The sequence below is a fragment of the Acinonyx jubatus genome, chromosome A1, assembly GCF_027475565.1.
Source record: "Acinonyx jubatus isolate Ajub_Pintada_27869175 chromosome A1, VMU_Ajub_asm_v1.0, whole genome shotgun sequence".
Taxonomy (NCBI): Eukaryota; Metazoa; Chordata; class Mammalia; order Carnivora; family Felidae; genus Acinonyx; species Acinonyx jubatus.
Genome location: NC_069380.1, coordinates 21178315 through 21202449, shown reverse-complemented (window position 1 = coordinate 21202449; position 24135 = coordinate 21178315). Strand labels below are relative to the sequence as shown.

At 38.2% G+C, this 24135-nt stretch overlaps 1 protein-coding gene and 2 long non-coding RNA genes across 7 annotated transcripts in view; 1 reads left to right on the top strand and 2 right to left on the bottom strand.

Annotated features, from left to right (window-relative positions):
* LOC106972675 (uncharacterized) overlaps window positions 1–24135 on the bottom strand; it is a 137519-nt gene that overhangs the window by 18196 nt on the left and 95188 nt on the right. Inside the window, exon 9 of one of the 5 annotated variants that reach the window (XR_008295346.1) lies at window positions 151–777. The exons of 3 other annotated variants lie outside the window; for them this stretch is intronic. This is a non-coding gene — a long non-coding RNA (uncharacterized LOC106972675). Of the gene's footprint in view, window positions 1–150; window positions 778–3652; window positions 3962–24135 lie in introns of those variants that run through there. One more of the 5 variants, XR_008295342.1, reaches the window with a different exon arrangement.
* LOC128314037 (uncharacterized) lies at window positions 12483–23336 on the bottom strand. The gene is made up of 2 exons (XR_008295376.1): window positions 20528–23336; window positions 12483–20366 (listed from the first exon to the last, which is right to left on the bottom strand). It is a non-coding gene; the product is annotated as an uncharacterized LOC128314037 (long non-coding RNA).
* KCNRG (potassium channel regulator) lies at window positions 18178–24019 on the top strand. The gene is made up of 2 exons (XM_015069687.3): window positions 18178–19106; window positions 23319–24019. Exons 1-2 carry the CDS (start codon window positions 18526–18528, stop codon window positions 23557–23559), a joined length of 822 nt encoding a protein of 273 aa, XP_014925173.2. The 5' UTR covers window positions 18178–18525; the 3' UTR covers window positions 23560–24019.

Here is a 24135-nt window from a genome sequence, read left to right as displayed (position 1 = left end):
GAGAGAGACACAGAATCGGAAACAGGCTCCAGGCTCTGAGCCATCAGCCCAGAGCCTGACGCGGGGCTCGAACTCACGGACCGCGAGATCGTGATCTGGCTGAAAAGTCGGACGCTTAACCGACTGCGCCACCCAGGCGCCCCAATTTTTTCCCTTTTAATGGAATGTTTTAGATGTTCAATTTCTCTGACATTATAGAGCTTTAAAATAACTGCAGAGTTTTCCTTTCACTGAGTGTGATGTTTTTTCCTTTTTTCTCTACTTACCCTAAGCACAGAGAAGGAGGTATAGAAGTAGAAGGCTATATGTTTTTTAAAAGGCCACCCTGGGCTGGGTGTAGAAAAGCAAAACTTACAGTCCTAGCTTCCTCTACTACATAGGCAGCTTAGCTCTGCTTAAGACTGTTGTGCTTGGGCGTCAAATCTACAAATCTAAGAAAACGGTAATCCAAAACCAGTATGGTTCCCTCTTGCCCAATAGCAGTAGGGACCATTTATTATGCACCTCCTATATGTCAGACACAATGTTGATTGCTTTACATGTCACCTAATTTTCATAAATGAGTGAATCATGATTCCTGTTTTACAGAAGAGAAAACTGAGGTTACTTAGAGCTGCTAAGTAACTTGAACAGCTAGTAAGTGGTAGAGTGAGAATTTGGATGCAGAATTGATTTCAAAGCCTCTGCTCTTTTCACTACACCTTGCAATGTCAGTGCCTTGTATTGCCAGGAATTCTCTTTCAGGACTATTGGGGCTTGCACTCATGAACTTGGCAGCTATTGAGAAGAACAGAATAATAATAAAATTATTATATTATTATTATATTATCTGGCAGTCCTCTCCTGCACAGAGTTGCTTCAGTCTTAGTTATTAGATGCTCCCCACACTGGCAATTTATATTGCCCCCTTTTTATGTGTCCCCTTTGTTTTATTTATATGTCCCCTTTGTTATGGAACATCTGATCACATGTCTTGGTAGATGGAAGGACGCCTGGCAGTTTTTACCTTTGTCAAGGCTCAAAACAAAATCAATAGAATAAAATCAATACAACAATAAGAATACATACATATATTTCATATTAGAAATTCTCCCTGTAGGGGCGCCTGGCTGGTTCAATTGGTAGAGCCTGAGACTCTTGACCTTGGGGTGTGAGTTTGAGCCCCACATTGGGCATAGAGATTACTTAAAAACAAAATCTTAAAAAAAATTCTACCTGTAATAATATATCACAAAAGACAAATTTAAATAAGACTCTATAGTCTTATTGTTGTGCTGACATATGAATTCCAGTCTTCAGCTGTTAGTTTACTTATGTGAAGAACAGTCAATAGAAGGAAATTCCAGTGTGACAAGAATTTTGACAATCCCTCAGTGTTATCTCTAACAGGATCTAGTTACATTGTGATCTTCTGGGAAGGATGTAGCTGTGTATGTTCATTTGAATCTGGCGGTTTCGCTCTGTTTCGCTCTTACTCTAGTCACACTATATGTGGGGATTCCCAGTGCTGTTTTATTAGTACCGTGGGAGGAGAGAGGCTATTTTTCCTTCCCTATTTTTCTACACTTCAGAGTTTAATACATAATGTTCTCTCAGCAATGTAACAGTCTTAAGACTTCTGTGCTGATTTAACCAATATTTTACATTTAGTTGGGCAGAGGTTTATTAATTAGTATTTACCACCAAACAGATCTAACTATATAAATATGTCTATAATTGCATGAAGGATAATTTGTGACTTATGAGTCAATAACCTTTCACTCTTGTTTCATTTTAACATTAGGGTATTTAAGATGCTTTTATAAATCAGATTTTGTATGTGTTTTAAAAAACAACACTAATTTAGTAGGAGACCGGGGTGCAGTTTTCAATGGCATTGACAGTTATGATGCTATAGAAAGAACCTATACCTGGCTGGACTCTAACTTGAGAATCTTGGCTCTGCCTCTTGATTTTTATCTTGAGAAATCACTTCATCCATTTCTTCAACTACAGGATGAGAATCATAATGTCTATCTCACGGTGCTTTTTTTTTTTTTTTTTTTTGATGTTTATTTTTGAGAGAGAGTAAGAGCACAAGTCGGAGAGGAGCAGAGAGACAGAGAGAGAGAGAGAGAGAGAGAGAGAGAGAATCTGAAGCAGGCTCCAGGCTCCGAGCTGTCAGCACAGAGCCTGATGTGGGGCTTGAACTCATGAACTGTGAGATCATGACCTGAGATGAAGTTGGACACTTAACCGACTGAGCCACCCAGGCACCCGTTTTTCTTTAAAAAAATGAAATATAAATAAATAAATAAATAAATAAATAAATATTTTTTTTCTTTTCATCCCATGGTGTTTTTATGAAGAGTATATGGCATAAATATAGGAACTGTTCTGCAAGGGCAAAATTGGGTTTCAGGGACAGGGCATTGGCAAGGAACTCGACATCTCCGAAGGGAGCGGGGAGGAGCTTTTTATGGAGTTTGAGCTAAGCATGATTAGTCAAGGAGCCCAAGTACTATTTATAGCAGGTCTATAATACCTTTCCCTGAAATTCTACTTCCAAAGACCAGACTTCCCTACTGGGGGCGAACTCAACTCCCGGACATATCCTGTGATTTTTTTGTTGCACTTCCCCTAAGACTGTAAATTTTGGAGAAGCCATTCCTCCACCTTTGTATTCTTCTTGGAACCAAACAGATCATTGGTTGGTATAAGTGCTTAATGTGTTTGGTATTAGACAAAGTCCTTATACAGAATGGTGAGTCAGGTTAGCATCTGAATAGCCATTAGCAGCGTTTAAGTTAAAGCCAATTTTAAGTTTTTCCTTCTCTCCAAAGGAAAACAGTGTTTTTCCTAAAAGAAAATCTTACGCAGAATTGGGCCGCTAGTATTCAGCCTAAAGCCTGCGAAGAAACAGGTGCAAGGTTGGGGAGGACGGTAATTAACCTTATTTTGGTTGTGCTCTGGTTGGAGCCCATGGCTAGAGCCCTGGCGTTGGTCCCAACAAGAGTGACCATCCCACCCAACCCGAGCTGTGGGGTGCAATGCAGACAGTTGTCTCCGTCCCCCAAGCCACTGTGGCTGAGCTTCTGGTCTTGAGAGATGCAGATGAAGTGGTGTGAAGGGTTGGGCTTTTTTTTTTGTTCCTAAAAATGCAACGAACAAAAAAAAAAGTACAACAATCCAAACCCAACCATCTTGTTGCGCGCCAGCTTTCTTCCAGGGTGGCTCCACCTCCGGTCGCCAGAGCTCCATAGGCCCAGCCTACGCGTCTTAGCTGTCGCCGTCTGCTTCCCAGCGCGCGCGGGCTCGGCCCGCTCTGGCAGGGTGCTCCGTGGCGCGCGCAGCCACTCTGGAAGGGAGAGAAGCGAGCAGTCCCGGACCCTCCCCGCCCCTAGGTGCACCGCGGACGGTGGCAGTTATTGCTGCTGGTTGTCGACACCGGAAGGACTCCCGCCTCACCTCACCCACTCCCCACCCCCCGCCCCGGGGAAAGGCGAGACCCGGGAGACGGAACAAAGGCAACGCCGAGGCCCGGGAGGCGGATCGAGGTGCTGGAAGAGGAGGGCAGGGGGCGGGCCCGTTGGGGCTGCGAGTCCATTTTGCCGCCGTGCCCAGCCGCTAACGCGAGGTCCCCGCGGCTGGAGGACAGGCGCCTGCCCGCGGCCCCCGAGGTCCGAGATAAGTACCCACCCGGTCACTCTCTAGGAAGGGGGGGTGGTCCTTGGGCCTGCTGCAAGGGTGAGGATTTGCCCTGGCAGGACAGCGACCTGCGTGGGTGGGGGGCTCCAGAGAGCTCAGTTTGAGCTCCAGCCCCAGCTGCACAGCGAAAACCAGCGCGGCACTGGAACAAACGGGAGTGGGGTGGAGAGGCGTGCGGTGGGCATCCGTGGGGCCCAGGCAGCGTGTCTGTGCTCCAGAAACCCTGCTCCGCTACAGATTATGCCCGGCTTCAGTGCCAGTGCCTCGGTATCGCCTAGGAAAGAAAAGGCGACCATGAACCAGAAGTCGGAGCCCGGCAACCACTCTCTGGCACTGAAACTGAGGAAGTGCCTGGCGCCTGGGGAGGGCGCCCTAACCGGGAAGCTCCTTAGTAAAGGCACAAAGATATTAAAAAAAAAAAAAAAAAAAAAAAAAAAAAGCCATGCTCCTGGCTTTTTCACCAGGTCCTAGCGCGCAGGCTTAATTGGGGGGGGGGGGGGGGGGGGGAAGGGGGGAGGGGGGGATGAAAACACTGAGGATCAAGGCTAAGGATCCTCTGCAAATAAATGCATAATACTCTCTTTGTTCTTTCTTTGCAGTAGCTTCGTTTGATTGTCCATCACAACGTGAGGGGAAAAAGAACCCTGATAGCTTTGTCCTGAAAAATAGTAACCCTGACGAATACACCTGCACCTGCTCGCTCGCAGGGGACAGAGGTAAACTACAATACTTCTCCCTACATTAAGAAACAAAGCACTCAGTTTTCTTTCTTTTTTTTTTAGGCCCAGAACCATGCAAAATTGAACTATGTGTAGAATGTGTTCCCATCCTCACGAGTGTTCCGTTTTCATATTTTGTCAAAACTCAGAAAAATAGATTCTATATTTGGAAAATGTTTATGTAACAATTATTTGAAATGTATTACAAGCTAAAGAGTTATATTGTAAAGGAAAAAGAGAGGTCTTAGTAGCATCTTTTTTTTTATGGTCTCTCCCCCCCCCCCCCCCCCCCCCCCCGGCCCTTTTGCTAGGGCTTGTACAGACAATGTTTGAGTTTTCTGACTCTAGAGACTTTTATACAATAGGTATTTTAAAAGCAGAATTTCATTTTCATAGCCACTCCTTCTGGTAGAACTTGATTAACTGGAGCTGTTGATTAACTGGTTTACTTCCACCTTATACAATGAGAAGATACATTTTTTCAGGCTCTCCTTTCCTTACTAATACCATCTATTTTACACTAGCTGAGATACTAAATCTCCCTGGTAAGTCCTTCCATAACAGTAGGCTGTTCTTTTCATTCTGTGTATTTTTGACTGGTTGGTTACCTGGTCCTACTTGTACCACAGCTTTTGTTCAGATATGCCCATTTCCATGAAAGTGCTTTATACCTGCTATCCTGTGTAATACTTGCTTTACCTTTTCATGAAATTAGAGTTCAAGAGAGTCCAGCTCTCTTTCAGGACCTTTCCTGGTTAATATACTCATACTTTAACATAATACTTTAAATGTGTATTTACATTTTTCACAGTATTTGTAGACAGATTAATTAAACCACCTTACATTTATATAGTTTAGCAATATACAAAACTGGCACACACTACCTAATCTTTCCAAAACCATGACTTAGACACTCCTGCTTGAACCCAGGTATCCAGAGACAGGTTCAGTGCTCTGTTCTACCAGACAGCCTGTTACAGCCTAATGTGTAAAAATCATAAAACTTTAGAAGGGATTTAGAGAGCCATGATTAAACTTAATCCATTTTATGAATGAGAACACTGAATTCTTGACCCACTTTCTAGATAGAGCTGAAGTCTAAGAATTGGGAAATTCGGGTCCTGTGCCTAGCTTGCTGTGTATGATTGAGAAAGCTCCATTTTGGTGGGGGGGGCTCAGTTTTTTCAATTATACAGTTAGGGGTTTTCTAGATGATGTCTAAGATGTGTATACTTCTATTTTATTCCTACCCCATAACGTTTATTACCATATATTCCTTATACATACTGGTAATCCTAAATGCATAGTAATATTAACTGCCTTAAATTATTTTATATTTTAACTTTGGGTAGGTATGATCAAAATGTATGCCTTATTGGGTTTTGTTTGTTTGTTTGTTTGTTTTTGTTTTACTAAACTATAAAAGTACAGTTCTCTTGTAAGGCCAGGGACCACATGGAGAAGTGGGGCACTCATACATCATTGGTTAGAGTTCATAAAGTGGTACACCCCTTCTAGCGGGAAACCTGTCAGCGTTTCAGAGGTCCTTAAAAGTGTTTCTACTCTTTGACCCACCTAACAGTACACCAATAGGAACTAAGGAAATAATTAGAACCGTGGACTAAGACTCTTCTACAAGATGTTCATTTAAATGTTCTATTACCAAAAACACATATAGCCAGTATTAGCGTATCTGTAAGATGCACTATAACATTTTAGAAGAATATATAAAAATAAGGGAAATACGTGTGATAAAAAAAGTGAAAAAAAGTAGATATAAAATTGTATGATGTTACCAGTTTTGTTAAAATACATATGTGCGCACACACACATGACTGGAAGAAATATAACAAAATAATAAGTGATTATTCCTTGCTAATGTAATTATGGGTGATTTCTTCCTTGTATGTTCTGAATTTTCTATACCCACAAATTACTTTTATATTAACAAAAACATAAAAGCTAACTGCTTGGATAACCTTTCCAACTTTAGTATGGTGTCAACTTTCTATGTTTTTTTTTTCTTTTCTTTTTAATGCTTATTTATTTTGAGAGAGCGAGTGAGCCGGGGAGGGACAGAGAGGGAGAGAGAGAACCCAAGCAGGCTGTGTGCTATCAGTGCAGAGCCCAATATAGGGCTCAGTCTCATCAACTGTGAGATCATGACCTGAGCCCAAATCAAGAGTCAGACGCTCAAATGACTAAACCACCAGGTGCCCCTCTATGTTCTTTTTATAAGGCATTTATCATACCTTTTAGAGTAACAGTATCTTTGTAAATGTGCTGTATTTCTGAATTTAGGGCAAGAATTGACTTTGGCTTATATTTCACCTTTTTAAATATCATTAGGACATTGGATTATTCATTTTTGTTATTCATGGAAGACACTGCCATCTTCATTACCTTGGCCTGGAACTCTGGATACTAGAATGGTACTAAAAGAATAGGGTGCTATGTCTCCTTTTTATAACAGTTAACCAAATACAGGCATCCTTTGACATACAGAATAGTTATATTGCAGTTAAGCCTTCTATAAAGTAAATTCTTGTAACATGAACTTTAAAAAAAAATTCATTTGCATTATAGATTTAGGTGTATTACTAAAGAAAAGTTGAATTGAAAATTTTTGCTGATAGTTTAAATTCTTGTCTTTCCTGTGGCATAAGTGCCACAAGTATATCGTACTTGGCAACAGCCTGGCTCCTCATTATAACTCCCAGAGGAGCTCTTTCTTTTTTCTTTTTTTTCCCCCTGCATATTTGTGGTATTGAATATGAGTGAGGAGTGCCAACATAGTGTATACTGTAACATAGCCAAACTAAAAACTGCTTAAAGTTTAGCATAATTAGTGTTCTACTTGATATATTCTGTAGATCAGGTTTACTTTAGAATAAGATGTGTGTGTACCTAATTCTACACCTAGCAAAAGGAACCTTGTTTGTACTAATTACATTTCCAATGGCACTAACTACATTTCCAAATAAGTTATTAGTTGATAGGTAGTGCTTATCAGTTATTTACAAAATGCCTGTTTTCACTTGGTACAGTATTATATACGACCTAAGTAACCTCACTTACCTAGCTAAATCCAGCTAGCCACTTATTGAATGCTAGACTTTGACACTACTTTCTGGAAGCTGGCATTAACCTCAAATACAGATTTAGATGATGGAAATTTATTAATAGATACCAACCAATAACAATTGCCAAATTTATGGTTGTAAAAGAAGACAAGTTGTTTTATGGGTAAAAGTTTTCCATCTTCATTTAAACCCACTTATATTTATTTGGGAGAAAAGAAACCAGACATTTCTGGTTCATCAAACCTTTCTGGAAGTCATTAGTTCCAACTTAACTTAATTGGAACTCTTAACAGGTAAAGATAAATATCTGAATTTGGTTGGTACCACAATAGGTGAATAATTTAGTCTATATGTATGTTTCCCTCAAATTCATACACTCATTCAAATTGATTTCATCTGGGTGAGAGAGATTAGGCTTCAATACCATTCGGAGTCCACACAGATTTCTGGGTTTTGTTGTTACTGTTAAATTAAAAATAATTTTTTTAAAGTAATCTCTATGCCTAGCGTGGGGCTCAAACGCATGACCCTGAGATCAAGAGTCTCATGGTATACTGACCGAGCCAGCCAGGTGTCCCCCCACCCCCACAGATTTCTGGATAGTTATACAGAAGTAGGATAGGGATATTTGATCTAGCTGGTATCCTAAAACCCTATTGATATAATGCTGTGGATTTACAGGATTATGGAATAATGGCTGGGGTGATTATCAAGTGACACAGGGAAAAGATAAAAGGGAAAGAAAAATAAGGTGAAGAGGCAGGTGGGGGATAAGAATAGGAGGAAATCAAAAGAGTGTACACCTTGAAAGGTGGGGCGTATGAGTTAAAAGAATAAACAAAGGAAAGAGTCAAGATGAAACAGTGGTATGGAGGAGAGAATGAAGGAAAGGAAAACACCCAGTTTTTCTGAGTGGTCTGGACTAGTAAAGGTAATGATTTGGTTTTTAAGTTTCTGGGAATGTTACCATAGTCCAAAAACTCTGTGAAATTGCTGAGTAGGTGGTTCTTCCAAGCTGATGGACCTTTTGTTCTAGCTTCATTTTGCCCTACTTATCAGGAATCCTATTAGAAATGTCTTGGGGGAAATTTTAACTACTAATTCTAGAATAATGGCAGAAAAGGTAAGTTTCTTACTGTCTTATATGGAGACATAGGAAACTTGGAGCCACCTAACAATTAGACAAGCTATTTTAGACACCATATGTGACATATTTTTAATATTCCTTTTTTTTCAGATATCAGAAATCTTGTTTTTTCTTAAACTGTTTTGATCATATAAGTTATGGAGCAGTCTCTAAAAGCCAGAATAAAATATAATAAGGCATTGACATAGAGTAAATACTTTGAAAATAATTTTCATATGTTATTAGATACCTTTCAAAAACAGTTGTACAGCGAGGAGAGAAACTGCAATATATGTAAGTGGTTTGTCAAAGGCCATAGATTGAGACCCAGACTTACGTCAGCCTTCTCACAGGCCTGGATCACAGAGATTCTCAATAATACATTTTTTATTTTATAAAAGATAAAACAGTACTAAAGCAGATCAAGCTCTTGTAAAGCTTATCATACCTTAGCTAATGCTTCTGAAGTTTTGCTTTTTAAGTTCAATATGGTTTTCTTATAATTGGTCCCCTTTTTAGTTTTTTCCGTAACTTTTTATTGTGAAAAATTTCAAATACACAGAAGATTTAAAAAATACTACAATAAATATTCTTCCATCCTCTAACTAGATTCAGTAACTAGACCCTAAGTTTCAAGAAAGCATTATTAGATCTCATACTAACATTGAATATAGTATACTACTTGAAAATAAGATGAACTAATATGCTGAGAAGAAGTAATTAAAAAAAAAAAGGTGATCCTTTTTATTCCAAGCACTGTTCCAGCTAAGATTGATGGCTCTCAGTTTAGTAGAGGTTTGCATAATTTAGCTTTGTCTGTGAAGGGAGTTTCACTATTTGCTGTTTAGTTACTTATTAGGTATTTACTTTGGAATTCCTGAATTCAAAGATGCCTCAAAACAGGATGGAAATTTGATTTAACCCTAAGATACAAAGTATTAATTTTTCTTTTTGTTTTCTAATGGGATTTGGAAAGAGATTATGAGTAGTATCTTGAACAACTTTATATTCCTATCGATTAAAAGGTTTAATAGGAAAGTTTCTTTGAATAGTTTATTAAAATTAACTAGTTTAAGAATGAATAAATGAGCACCTTTTGCATTATCATTTTGAGTTATCATTTATTGTTATTTTTTTGAGAACAAGCAAGAGAATGTGAGAGCATGAGTGGGGAGATGCACAGAGAGAGGGAGAGAGAGAATCCCAAGCAGGCTCCATGCTGTCAGTTCAGAGCCTGACGAGGGGCTCGATCTCACCAACTGTGAAATCATAACCTGAGTCGAAATCAAGAGTTGGATGCTTAACTGACTGAGCCACCTAGGCACTACTCATTTTGAGTTGATCATTTAAAAATAAAGTATTTCTAGGAGGGAGAAGTCTAATACACACATATTAGGTTTTGTTTCTGTTTTATGACTACTTTCCTTTTAAGTATTGGCTTTTCCATTTTTAATATTCTGGTTGTCATTTTTCAGTTTTCATTTGTACAGACTTGTTGCTATATATCCACTCAAGGTAGGATAAAGCAGTTTTCATAGTCTACACTGAGTGCAGATATCATGAATATTTGCTTAAAAATATATCTGTGGTGGTGGTACACAACTATGACTGTCAAAACTCAGAATTGTATACCAGAAAGAGTGAATTTTATTGTATATAAATGAAAAGTATTTAAAAAAATACAGAGGCTCCTGAGTGGCTAAGTTAGTGAAGTGTCTGACTGTTGATACTGGTTTAGGTCATGGTCTCAGGGTCATGAGATTGAGCCCTATATAAGGCTCCATGCTGTGTGTGGAGCCTGCTTAAGATTCTCTCTCTCTCTCTCTCTCTCTCTCTCTCTCTCTCTCTTTCTCTCTCTCCCCCTCCCCCCCCACCCCCCTCTCTGGCATGCATGTGCTCTCTCTCCAAAGGAAAAAAACCTAAAACAAAACAAAAACAAATATGGCAGGAAAATGAGGTTGAAAATGAGAGGTGGTAGACAACTAGGTGCAGATTTGGCTACTTGCTTTGTTGGTATAAAACTTGGGAAATTTTTAATTGTTGGGGAAAAAAGATTTTTGTGCTTCAAAATTTAAGACTTTTCTTGGTATTCAGAACACATTTGAAGGCAAAAATGAATCTTGGATATGTGTTTGCTGTTCTACGCTGAATTTGACAGTGGTTAGGTTGAAATTTTATGACTGGAGAGCAAAAATTTTGTTCACATACAGGTTTTTGACATCTATATATTGGTAAAAAAATTAGCCATAGAAACGAGGGGATATGTATTTTCCTGCAAAGGAGTAAGTTTTATTGATTTCTTCCGATCTTTCTGTGTTAGCCACACTTTAAGAAAAGGAGCTAGAAGTTCCTTCACTTAAACTAAAAACCTTACTCATCTTCCTTTAAAACTTTTGAGGCAACAGACTTGCCATGGTTTCTTGGATTAGGCTGTCTCAGTTTTCCCTAAAAGTCAGCTGTGGAAGTGGTTCCATTAATTTGGTAGTAGGGGAAGTTCTGAGTATAAAGTTAAAAGAAATGAAAATGTTGAGCTTTTATGAACAGAAATAAGAATCATTAAATCATAAACCAAAATTTATAAGCTGCATCACTAAAAATGGAACAACAGGATCCACCATAATTTTGATGCATAGTTTTAAAAAGAAACTTCTCAAATAGTTTTTTCCCCTGGTTCGTTTTCAGAGCTATAATGTGATTATGACTTTGGGATGACTGTTTATTACTAAATTTTCCTGCGTGTGACATTTTCCTGTTTATTTTTGATGATACTGGATCGCCTTTCTCCATTTTCCTCAAAGTTTCTCTTTGCTTTGGGTGCCCTTTTTCCTCTGCATCCCAAATAGTTGATATTGTTTTTCTTCTTATTTATTTAATACACTTGGATAGGATTCTCTGGAAATATTAACCTTCAAGAATGAGTAAATTAGGTTTACTTTATTGAATGCTGCCCCCCCCCCGCTTTCCTGTTTCTACTGCCTTCTCCAAAATCTAGTTTTAGCATAGAATTTTTAGCTGAAATATGACAAAGAGCAGTGCAGATGATAAAATAGCAGGACTAAGGTAGGAGGACCATCAAAAGTTTTCCTTCTCTGTTCTAGAGTCAGAATTTTTAGTTACTTCACACCAACCCCAGTCTCTGTAGCTGTTCTCTTCCCCATACTTTTCAAAGGTTTTATGACTTCTCATGTCACAAAAGATTGTTCAGAAAAATCAGCTCATCACATATTTTTGCCATATGACATTAAATTTGACAGAAATAACCTTTGCTTTAATTCCACATAAAATTGTATTATAATCTATAATACATATATCTCTTACAACTGAATATAAAACTATAAATTATTAGACTTGCAAACTCAGCTTATCTTTTAAATACTCTTTATCTTCAGGGCACCTGGGTGGCTCAGTTGGTTGAGGGTCCCAACTTCAGCTCAGGTCTTGATCTCACGGTTCATGAGTTCAAGCCCCATACCTGGCTCACTGCTGTCAGCCTGTCAGTGCAGAGCCTGCTTCAGATCCTCTGGCTCCCTCTATCTGTGCTCTCCTTGCCCCCCAAATATTAAAAAAATATTATTTATCTTCTATATTATAGCACCAATTGTGACTTTTTTTATATTAAACTTTTTTTAATGTTTATTTACTTTTGAGAGAGAGAGGGAGAGAACAAGTGGGGGAGGGGCAGAGACATAGGGAGACACAGAATCCCAAGCAGGCTCCAGGCCCCAAGCTGTCAGCACAGAGCCCAACACAGGGCTCGAACCCACAAGCTGTGAAATCATGACCTGAGGTGAAGTCTGATGCTCAACCTCCTGAGCCACCAAGGCTCCCCGCCCCCCCCCCCTTTTTTTTTAAGTTTATTTGTTTTGAGAGAGAGTGTGAGAGCTCACGAGAGGGGCAGAGAGAGAGAGACAGAGAGAGAGAATCCCAAGTAGGCTCTTCATGGTCAGCATGGAGCCTGATGCGGGGCTTGAACTACAGAACCACACCAAAACCATGAGTCAGATGCTTAACCGACTGAATCACCCAGGCGTCCCTCTGATTGTGACTCTTAAAATTACTGTTAAAAATTATTTAATTATTTATTATAAGGATTATTATTAGGCCCTATTCTGTTTATTAGTTTGGTGGTAATGTGACATATATATGTGTTCCTCAGTAAGCTGAACGAGGACATATTTAGCACTGTATTTGGTTTTAAAACTTTAGGGATAGAAGTTTTAAGATGTCCATTTTAAAATAATAAAACTTGAACTGAGAAATGGTATTCTCTAGACCAGGGATCTCGAAATTTTTTATTTTCAGGACCCCACTTTACAGTCTTAAAAACTGAGGATCCCAGGAGCTTTTGTTTACATATGTACTTTATATAGCCATTTATTGTATTGGAAATTAAAACAAAAATTTTAAGATACTCATTTAAAATAACAATCATAAACCTGTTATATATTAACATAATTTGTGAAAAATAACATTTTCTAAATAAGTTGTGAGAAAATTGGCATTGCTTTACATATTTATAGATCTTTTTTTAATTAAAAAAATTGTTTTTAGTGTTTATTTATTTTTGAAAGAGAGAGAACATGAGCTGGGGAGGGGCAGAGAGAGAGGGAGACGCAGAATCTGAAACAGGCTCCGGGCTCTGAGCTGTCAGCACAGAGCCCGAGGCGGGGCTCGAACCCAGGAACCGTGAGATCATGACCTGAGCTGAAGTCGGATGCTCAACCGACTGAGCCACCCAGGCGCCCCTACATATTTATAGATCCCTTGAATGAATTGCTGTTTAATAGATTACAAATAAAGTCTTTTATCTGTCCCTTCATTACACCTGTTAGAATAAGTTATGGGTTTTTTCTTTTTTTTTTTGAAATATACAAAGATCATAATCTGACCTTGCACAGATACGTAGTTGGTGAAGGGAAGAATATTTTAATAGCCTTTTCTGATAATTACGGATCTTCTTTGATACTTTGTTAAACTCAACAACTGGTAGTTTCTTAAATGTTGCAATATGGAATCTGAAATCATATTTTTCAACGTATTGGTCTTTTGATCTTTTATCCAAGCACGATTTATAACATGCATTAGTCATTTGAACAAATTAGTTTATTGTATTATGCAGATCTCCAAATAACATATTTCATTATACAATAATCTCCCCACTAAAAAAGATAAAAGCCAACATTCATTAAAATCACCATTTCATTACAAAGTCTTTAATTAATGGGAAGCTGTCAAGCTCTTAAGTGGCAAAAATGTTTTCCAAAATTCTAATGTTCACTCAAAAACTTAATTTTTATCATTGGCAAGAAATACTATCATTTATTTTTCTTGAAGGGCTTATTTTGTTCATTTTCAAGAAAATGTCTGCTTTTACCTAAGTCTAAATAGCCAGTTTGCCATTCATTCTTTCAAGTAAAAATGGTGTTCCACAAAAAAAGCAGCTGGTTCAGATTGTGACTCAATCATGTAACTAACTGCTTTTTCTCCAGACAGTATCTGTTGGATGCAGCAGAAATTCTTTACTTCCTATTTTGTCACCCAAAATATTAAAGAAGCACATACACAAGGATCAAGATTTAATAAAATGAATAATTGTTGCTGCTTCATAAAGAACATTCTTAAATGAAATTGGCTACCCCCACTTAGACTGTGGGTGTGTGGTAATGAAGGATTCAGTAACTTGTACCTTTTGCCTTGTTTGATTCCTGCTGAGGCTTTAGCAGTGTCTCCTCACCATTGCTTTTACGGTGCATTTGTCAACATGGTGCCCAAAGCAAATATGTTCTCAATATTATTGTGAATAAAGTATTGACCTTCATGAATGACTTGAAGGAGTCTTAGGGACATCAGATTTCTGTCTACATTTTGAGAATTGATGCTCTAGATGGTTCTGGTGGTTTTAAAAAAAACTCATTTAATTTTCTGAAGAATTAATTGCAACTCTTGCCTTATGCTTTTACTTAGGATTTTAATAATTGTAATCTTGCATTTGAAATAGAAAAATATGCTAGTTTTTAATAAAAGCCTGCACGAGAGTGCATGCTTGAATTTGTATTTCTGTGCTTCTTTCTTTTGAATAGCATACCATTTTATAATTGTGGGCCCAGACTAAAGAGCTCATTCTATTCAGACACTGAGTAGCTTTGTTTCTGACAGCTAGTAGTCAGCTCTCTGTTTTAAAACAATCAGTTGGGTCCTGCTGGCTCAACTTGCAGTTGTCCTAGACCTAACCCTATCTCAGCCAAAGACTGTTGTTGGAAAGCCCACACAAAGGCCTTGTGTACAGGGAGCCCTGCTAATAAGGAGTGTGTTCTAGTCCCAGCAGATTAAATCTGCTTTGGTGTGCATTCCCTTCCCAAATTTCTCACTTATTTCCTTTGTTTGCCTGGTTATTTCAGTGAGAGATCATTTTTAATGCCTGTAAAGATAATTTCTGATTAGTAGATAGTCTGAATGGAGGGGATTACTGGAGTAAAATGTTTCTTTCTTTATGGTAGGATGTGATGGAGCTGCTTGAAGAAGATCTCACGTGCCCAATTTGTTGCAGTCTGTTTGATGATCCTCGAGTTTTGCCTTGCTCGCATAACTTTTGCAAAAAATGCTTAGAAGGGATCTTAGAGGGGACCGTGCGGAATTCGTTGTGGAGATCATCTCCATTCAAGTGCCCTACATGCCGTAAGGAAACTTCAGCTACTGGAGTCAATAGCCTGCAGGTCAATTACTCCCTGAAGGGTATTGTGGAAAAGTATAACAAGATCAAGATCTCTCCCAAAATGCCTGTGTGCAAAGGACACTTGGGGCAACCCCTCAACATTTTCTGCCTGACTGATATGCAACTGATTTGCGGGATCTGTGCTACTCGTGGTGACCACACCAAGCATGTCTTCTGTTCTATTGAAGATGCCTATGCTCAGGAAAGAGATGCCTTTGAGTCCCTCTTCCAGAGCTTTGAGACCTGGCGTCGGGGAGATGCTCTTTCTCGCTTGGATACCTTGGAAACTAGCAAAAGGAAATCTCTACAGTTACTGACTAAAGATTCAGATAAAGTGAAGGAGTTTTTTGAGAAGTTACAACATACATTAGATCAAAAGAAGAATGAAATCCTGTCTGACTTTGAGACCATGAAACTGGCAGTTATGCAAGCCTATGACCCAGAGATCAACAAACTCAACACCATCTTGCAGGAACAACGAATGGCCTTTAACATTGCTGAGGCTTTCAAAGACGTGTCAGAACCCATCATATTTCTGCAACAGATGCAGGAGTTCAGGGAGAAAATAAAAGTAATCAAGGAAACTCCTTTACCTCCCTCGAATTTGCCCACAAGCCCTTTAATGAAGAACTTTGATACCAGTCAGTGGGAAGACATAAAACTAGTAGATGTGGATAAACTTTCTTTGCCTCAAGATGCTGGCACGTTCGTTAGTAAGATTCCCTGGAGCTTTTCTCAGTTATTTGTGGTAGTCATTCTGCTCAGCCTTCTCATTTTCTTTGGTCCCACCATATTCCTAGAAGGGTCTTTATTTGATGAATTCACAACTTGGAAAGACTGCCTCTCCAACTTCAATTCCTATCTGGCTAAATCAGCTGATTTTGTAGAACAATCAGTGTTTTATTGGGAACAGGTGACAGATGGATTTTTCATTTTCAGTGAAAGATTTAAGAATTTTACTTTGGTGGTGCTGAACAATGTGGCAGAATTTGTGTGCAAATATAAACTATTATAAAATCTGTTGCAACTATTTAGTTCTCTGTCTTTTGTTAGAAATTTGTTAAAGAGCTGAGTGGTAGTTCAGATTTGGTCAAGATTTTAATGAAGTATTTCCCTGCCCAAAGTATTCCTTTCAAAAATAATGTCCTATATATGTTGTTCAAATGAGTTAGCATAAAGGTAAATGTGAAATTTAATAGTACAGTCCTGAACCCTCCTTCCTTTTTAAAGAGTGCTTTTGAAATACACCTCCTACCTCCAATATCAGTTGTGTTGATGCTGTGGAAAAAGGGGAGGTGAAAGTGCATGATCTAATGTTGTATTAATGAGGTAGTATAACAGTGATTGTTCATTTAAGCATGTAATAAAGACTACTCGTGTAAAGCAACTCTTTTTGAGACTGAACATTCTTTTAAAAAAGGAAAAGATATGAGTGGATTGGATTTCCAAATTTTTCTAGATTTGGATTTCTAAATTTTAGTTTTTTGCTAAAATGTAAATCTCAGGTAAACAAAAGGTGGCATTTTCTTGGGATCAGTTTACGTTTTTAGGAGGGTGATGATTTCAGCTTGCCTTGTTCTCCTTAGGTTTTGTAAATTCCTTTGGTGATAAACTACAGAAGTGTTAGGTGGCTGTGGTAGGTACAAAAAAAAGTCTAACACATGGCAAGAACAGGAAATGGGAAAGCCTTTTTACTGGCAGCCAAGTGTTGTGTTGTTGTTCCCAAGTATCATGGCAACAGGACAACTAAACCAATCCACTTGCTTAGTATCTTTTTGAAGAGTAGTAAGATTAATTTGCCAATAGATGGAGGATTCTGTCAGTTATTATAAAGTGCAAAGTAATCAGCTAAACACTAATTTTGCCCTATCTGCTTACATGAGATAAAGATGCCCTATCATCTCCCACAGAATAAAAATACTTAATTTTCTCCTCTTGCTTACAATTCAGATGAAGACAAGAACTGCTCATCTTAGAACTCATCTTAGAACTGCTCTCGAGTCTACCTTATTTCTGTCATGAAACAACATTCTTTGGAAAGCAGAGTGTCTTTACCCTTTTATTTTTTTAAGTTTATTTATTTTGAGAGAGAAAGAGTGTGCATGCAGGGGAGGGGTAAAGAGAGAGGGGGAGAGGGAATCCCAAGCAGGCTCTGTGTTGTCAGCCCAACATGAGGTTCCATCCTATGAACCATGAGATCATGATCTGAACCGAAATAAAGAGTTGGATGCTTAATTGACTGAGCCACCGAGGCACCCCTACCCTGTCTTTTAATTTGGTTGAGAGAAGGTAACACAAGTGGGGACAAGAAAAAAAAAAAAGGGCCAACTAACTTGAAAGTACAGAAGAATCCAGCTATGAGGAAAAGAGTCAAATTAAGCTGCTGGTTGAGGTAATGGCTGCCTCAACCATAACTGACAATGCATGATTTAGCCAAAATTGCTAAAGGGTTCATAAATTATAAAAATGTTTCACTGTAAATCTTACCTCTGCTATGAGGACTCATCATAGATAAGTGGTCCGGGGAACCCGGCAGGGGTTGCTTTTCTGCTCCCAGTGTATATATGTGTGTATGTATGTATGTGTATATGTGTGTGTGTGTGTGTGTGTGTTTAAATAGAGATTTACAACAGGTTTTCATGGAGAATTTTTTATGCAATACAGGAACAGGATCCATTTAACATCTAACCTTGGAAATATTGGCAGTTTAAAAAAATTTTTTTTAATGTTTATTTTTGAGAGACAGAGACAGAGTGCAAGTGGGGGGAGGGGCAGAGAGAGAAGGAGACACAGAATCCGAAGCAGGCTCCAGGCTCCAAGCTGTCAGCACAGAGCCCGATGTGGGGTTTGAACTCATGAACTGTGAGATTGTGACCTGAGCCAAAGTTGGACACTTAACTGAGCCAACCACACTCCCCAAGGCAGTTTTTCTTAAACAATTCAGTACCTCAACTGCTGCGTTTTCATTTTGTATACTGCAAGTTCCCAAGCAACTCAAATTTGCAAACACAGCTATGGATACAATATTTGCTTTACAGTAGTTACCTGGGAATCTAGGTCTCTGTTTTTTTGTTATTTTCCCCTCCCCTCCATTTCTTGATCATATATAACTAGCAACACTTATGGTTAGAAGTTGATTTACAAGTTTCTAAGTCTGTGGCTGATGGTTTGTAGCCTCTAGTTTGAAGCAAGAAAAGAATGAGTAGTCAGGAACTAGTCACTTTGAATGTGGGAGGGAAGATATTCACAACAAGATTTTCTACCATAAAGCAGTTTCCTGCCTCTCGGTTGACAAGAATGATAGATGGCAGAGACCAAGAATTCAAGATGGTTGGTGGCCAGATTTTTGTGGACAGAGATGGTGTTTTATTTAGTTTCATCTTAGATTTTTTGAGAACTCACCAGCTTTTATTACCCACTGACTTTTCAGACTATCATAGGCTTCAGAGAGAGGCTCTTTTCTATGAACTGGATCCTCTGATTGATCTCTTAAACCAAGAACACTTGCTACAGCCAAGACCTGCTTTTTTGGAGGTGCATTTCCTAAGCCGAAACACTCAAGCTTTTTTCAGGGTATTTGGCTCTTGCAGCAAAACAATTGAGATGCTAACTGGGAGGATTACAGTGTTTATAGAGCAACCTTCAGCAATGACCTGGAGTAGTAACTCTTTCCCTCCTCAGATGACTTTACTTCCACTGCCTCCACAAAGACCTTCTTACCACGACCTGGTTTTCCAGTGTGGCTCTGAGAGCACTACTGATAACCAAACTGGAGTCAGGTATTTTGTATTTTGAAGCATCTCTCTTCTATACTAGTTCCTTTCCCCCTCAAACTGAAAGTTTCTCACGCCTGAAACTTTTTTTAGAAAAAATGATTACTCAAATGTTTTGGGGTAACTGGTAGAGTTGGGTAGAGTGATCAGATAATTGTCCAAACCGGGCTACTTTTCAGAGTGAAAGGAGGCATTGTTACAATGTGGGACAAAAGGAATAAACCAAGACTGTCCAGGGAAAACTGGGACTATGGTCATTTAAGTTCTAAGAGGAAATAATTTTATACATTATGTTCCATTGCTAATGATCATTAATTTGGCTTAGGACCGAGAAGGCCTTTTTTCCCCCCAAGAGATTCTTTTAGTGGCTGGCATATGGTAAAGTTTCAGTTTCTCCTGATTTCCTTACAGTCTATGTATATTTGTTCTTTCAGTCCTTATGATCTGACTACTGATTTTCCTCCACCCCACTTTATTTTTAAACACCATTAAGGCAGATATATCCCAGAGCAAATTTGGTATCCTATTACATCTTTGGCACTCTTAGACAACTCAAAATATTGGGATAGGCTGTCAGTATGTTAAGGATAGTTGCTTCTGAGTCAATTATTCACTTTCTCTCCTTGTTGTTCTTGGCTGGGCACTAAGGCTGATTTCCACTCTGCTGTCAGGGACACATTTTTTTTCTCCTTAAAAATGTCTTAATGCTGTCCCACCATTATTTTACTAACTGTGAAAGCTGGCTTTAATTTTCAGGAGGAAAAAAAGTAGTCTGTATATGTTCTTTACTGATAACTATTTAAGCTTTTTTTTTTTTTTTTTTTTTTGTGGGGAGAAAAGGTAGACATAATTTGGGATATTTTCTTCAGCAGTAGCCATTGGGAACTATCAATGTTTGCCTCTCCCACAGTACACCCCGTGGTCCTACTTACTAACTGGAGAACACTGGGCAATACGACAACTCTTAACTTTTTACACTTAATAATTTCCTGCCCTCCTAGAAAGACTGAAATGTCGTTTTGGGAAAAGAGGGCCAATTAGATTAATAGGCTGATTATGAGGAGAACATAAGACCCTATCTTTAGCTCGAAGCATTTTAAGGTGTCTCTGTGTCCAACTCTCTTTTCGCTGGTGGAGCACCAACATGGATAGAAGGGAAAACTACCAGCTTTTTGTTTTCTAAATTTGATCTAATAATTAACAACTTAAAAAAAATCTTTTTTAATGTTTATTTGTTTAATGTTTATTTGTTTTATTTGTTTCGAACTCACGAACCGTGAGATCATGACTTGAGCCAAAGTCGGACGCTCAACCGAGCCACCCAGGCACCCCAATGATTAAGATCTTTGAGGATCCTTTTTTAAAAAAAACAGGGGCGCCTGGGTGGCTCAGCTGGTTGAGCGTCTGACTTCGGCTCAAGTCATGACCTCACGGTTTGTGAGTTCAAGCCCTACATCGGGCTCTGTGCTGACAGCTTGGTGCCTGGAGCCTTCTCGGGATTCTGTGTCTCCTTCTCTCTCTGCCTCTCCCCTGCTTGCACTCTGTCTCTCTCTCAAGAATAAATAAACCTTAAAAAAATTTTTTTAAAAATAAAAAAATAAATTAAAAAAATGTTAGAAGCCTAAGGTAAAATGGTGTAATTTTAAGAAGAAATATGCAAAGTAAACTGAACACTTTAAAACCTATGCATTTTAAAATTAAAACAAGACTAAAAACTAAAGTTGGAATATTCTTGTATGTACAGTGCCAAGTGACTTTACCTTTGTTGTTTGTGTTCAGAAACGGTACAAAAATTTTTCATCTTAATATAAGAATGGCATTATATTTAAACTTCCCAAATAGAGAATTCCAAAACCAGAAGCTATTTTAATAATTAAAATTTTCATCACCAAACAGTATTTTTGTTCAGTTGCCTGAAGTTCAGAATTTTTTTCCACCCAGTAAGTGTTTGTGATTTTTTTTCTGTCATGCCAGTTTCAAAGTAGGGATGGGTAACCTAGTAAGGGGGCATTATTGGGATTTCAGGGGATTGGATGAAAACTCTGGCCCTGAAAGGCCCACCTTAGGTGTATAACTGCCTGGCTAGCAATCATTTTTATTTCTTGTTCACTTCCTGTTCTGAGCTGTTCATTCAGATGTTTTTTGAAGGTGGAAAGTGGAGGAGTAAGCCTGGACGGCTCCTAAGAGTCTGCTGTACCATGGGGCTGTTTAGGATGTTCCACTACTATGATTTACTACTCTGCGATCTTATTAACCTAGCAGATTGCTCAGTTATTATCTCTCAAGTTCATAGTATGAGAAATACTTGGCTTGCATCTTGCAGAAGGCCATTCATATGATACCACATTATTATTCGGCTCAAGTTATGGTCACAGGATTCTAAAGTCTCTTTGGTAGCCTTTATTCTATCTGACCTTTCCTTTTTAAACTGGATCAAATGGGAAAATATAGCTGCCTTTTAAGTTTTTAAAATAAGTTTTGATTTTCTATTTCTCAGTGGGTTCTTCTATCCTTTTCTTCCGCTTTATAATCTTTCATTTCTTAATTTGACCTCGTAGGGAATCAAGTACTGTGGCTCAGTGATTTCTTCCAAGTGTTTGTTATCACTTACTATATACTATTTGTGTCTTAGTTTTTTGAGATGTGCTGTAACTTTTCTTCTCTTTGACAAATGTTTCTAGGCTACATAATGAAAACCTGGGTCTTTGGAGTAGATGGAATGATTTCCCAATGTTAAAAATCTGGTGTATCAAACATAATAAACATTTTCTGATCTGTATTTTGTGCTTTTATAAATCTTACGTTTTATTATTTTCTTTGCCTAGAATTGATTTCTAAATGTGAGCTACAGTAACCACTCAATTTTAATCATAATTAAAGGAGGCTAAGGATGTCCTAAAGGCTCTTTTTATGCTATAAAATGACAGAGAAACTTCCACTAATGTGTGGAAGTAATTTAAGTTAGGCTTTTCTTCACATCTCATAAACAAATGGTGAGAGGACTCAAAGACATAAAAATATCCTTGATAGTAGATAAAGGAGTAATATAGCTCTGTCTATGTGGGCATGTTATGTTGACATTATTAAAGCCAATTTATAGCAAGTCTGAAAAATTCAGGTATATTTTTCTTGAACTATGTGTACTGGTTCTATCAAGTATCCCAGGAAATAGAGTTTTGTCATTTTGATTCCAGATTGTATATAGCCTTTTGATCCTGTGCTTTGCTCTTTAATAATGGATAGTTATTGAGTAAAAATTGATGATTAAATATTGACATTTTTTATATGCAAAATTGTACCTCAGAAAATACTTTTGACAGAAATAAGTCACAAAAGAAAACATTTGTAATATCAGTGCTAATAATGGGTAGAATTAGATTTAGGAGGAAAGCTGTAAATGCATAAAATGTTCATTAAAATGATTGAATTGGGGGCACCTGGGTGGCTTAGTCACTTGAGCATCTGACTTTTGTTTTTGGCTAGGGTCATGATCCCAGGATTGCGGGATCAAGCCTCATGGCGGCCTCTGTGCTGAACATGGAGACTGCTTAAGACTCTCTCTCTCCCTCTCTCACTGCCCCCTCAATCTCTAAAATAAAAAAAATTAAAAAAAATTTTTTTTAATGTTTGAGAGAGACAGAATGTGAGCGGGGAAGATGTAGAGAGAAAGAGAAGAGACACAGAATCCGAAGCAGGTTTCAGGCTCTGAGCTGTCAGCACAAAGCCCGACGCGGGGCCCAAACTCACAACTGAGATCATGACCAGAGCTGAAGTCACAGACACTTAACCAACTGAGTCACCCGGGCTCCTCTAAAAAAAATTTTTTTTAATGATTGAATCAATTAATTTAGTTAAGCCGATTAAAACAATATTTAGTAATTTGAAAAAAACTGGAAATAAATTACATATATAAAAAATTAAGCTAATTTTTTTGATCAAATTGCTTGCTCCAGAAAATAATTTCTCAATGAAAATTCATCAATGTTGGTTATATTCCTAAATGTAGAATTAAAATGACTGTGGGGATCACAGGAAAGTCTCTATTTTCAGTACCCTGACAAAAAGCTATTGATTTGGATTTATAAATGAAATCGCAAAAAAAATTCTGATCAAAATGGTATGATGCCTTTGTCTGAGATTATAAGCCAAATTTATGTGTTTAGTTTTGCTAGTTATTAAAAGGATCCTTTATAACCAAATATTTGTTGTGTGTCCTAGGTATGTTTCTATAAAACCTGATAATCGAAAATTGGCCAATGGAACTAACGTCCTCGGCTTACTAATCGACACTGTATTAATGGAAGGCTTCCATCTAGTCAGTGCTAGAACATTATCTTCTGAAGACAAAACTGAATGCTATAGCTTTGAAAGGATAAAAAGGCCTGAATCTTTCACCATGAACAAAACACTGAAACCAGAGACTACCATCATATCAGAGCAATCTCAGAAAAAAAAGTGAGATTCTCTATTCTCTTTTAGAGTGAAGAGAATTGCCATTTTCTTGTTTGGAAATTCTGTATTTATGGCATATATGTTAGTCAAATATGTATGTACTCAGCTTAACTTGTGGCCTTGTCTCCTAGCATGCCTTCTCTGGCAACCATACCTCAATCGTGTTTAGGCCATACTAACTGCTTGTTCTCTAAGTAACAACATGCACTTGGTCCTTTGGCACATGTTTCTTCTACATTCAATGTATCTTTCCCTTTCTTTTCTTCATGAACACTTACACAGCTTTCAAGAGTGCGTTCTGGAATCAGAATGCTTGATTTCTAATCCCAACTCAATCAATTACTAGCTATACAACTTGGGCAAGTTATTTAAGTTGTCTGTGCCTCAACTTCTTTATCACATGGGGATAATATATCTCCCTTGTAGGATATGTGAAAATAAAAGGAAATAACGTATTCAACACATCTGGTACCTGGTAGGCACCAAGTCACTGTTGGTGATGGTGATGGTGATAGAAGAAGAAGAAGAAGAAGAAGAAGAAGAAGAAGAAGAAGAGGAAGAAGAAGAAGAAAAAGGAGAAGGA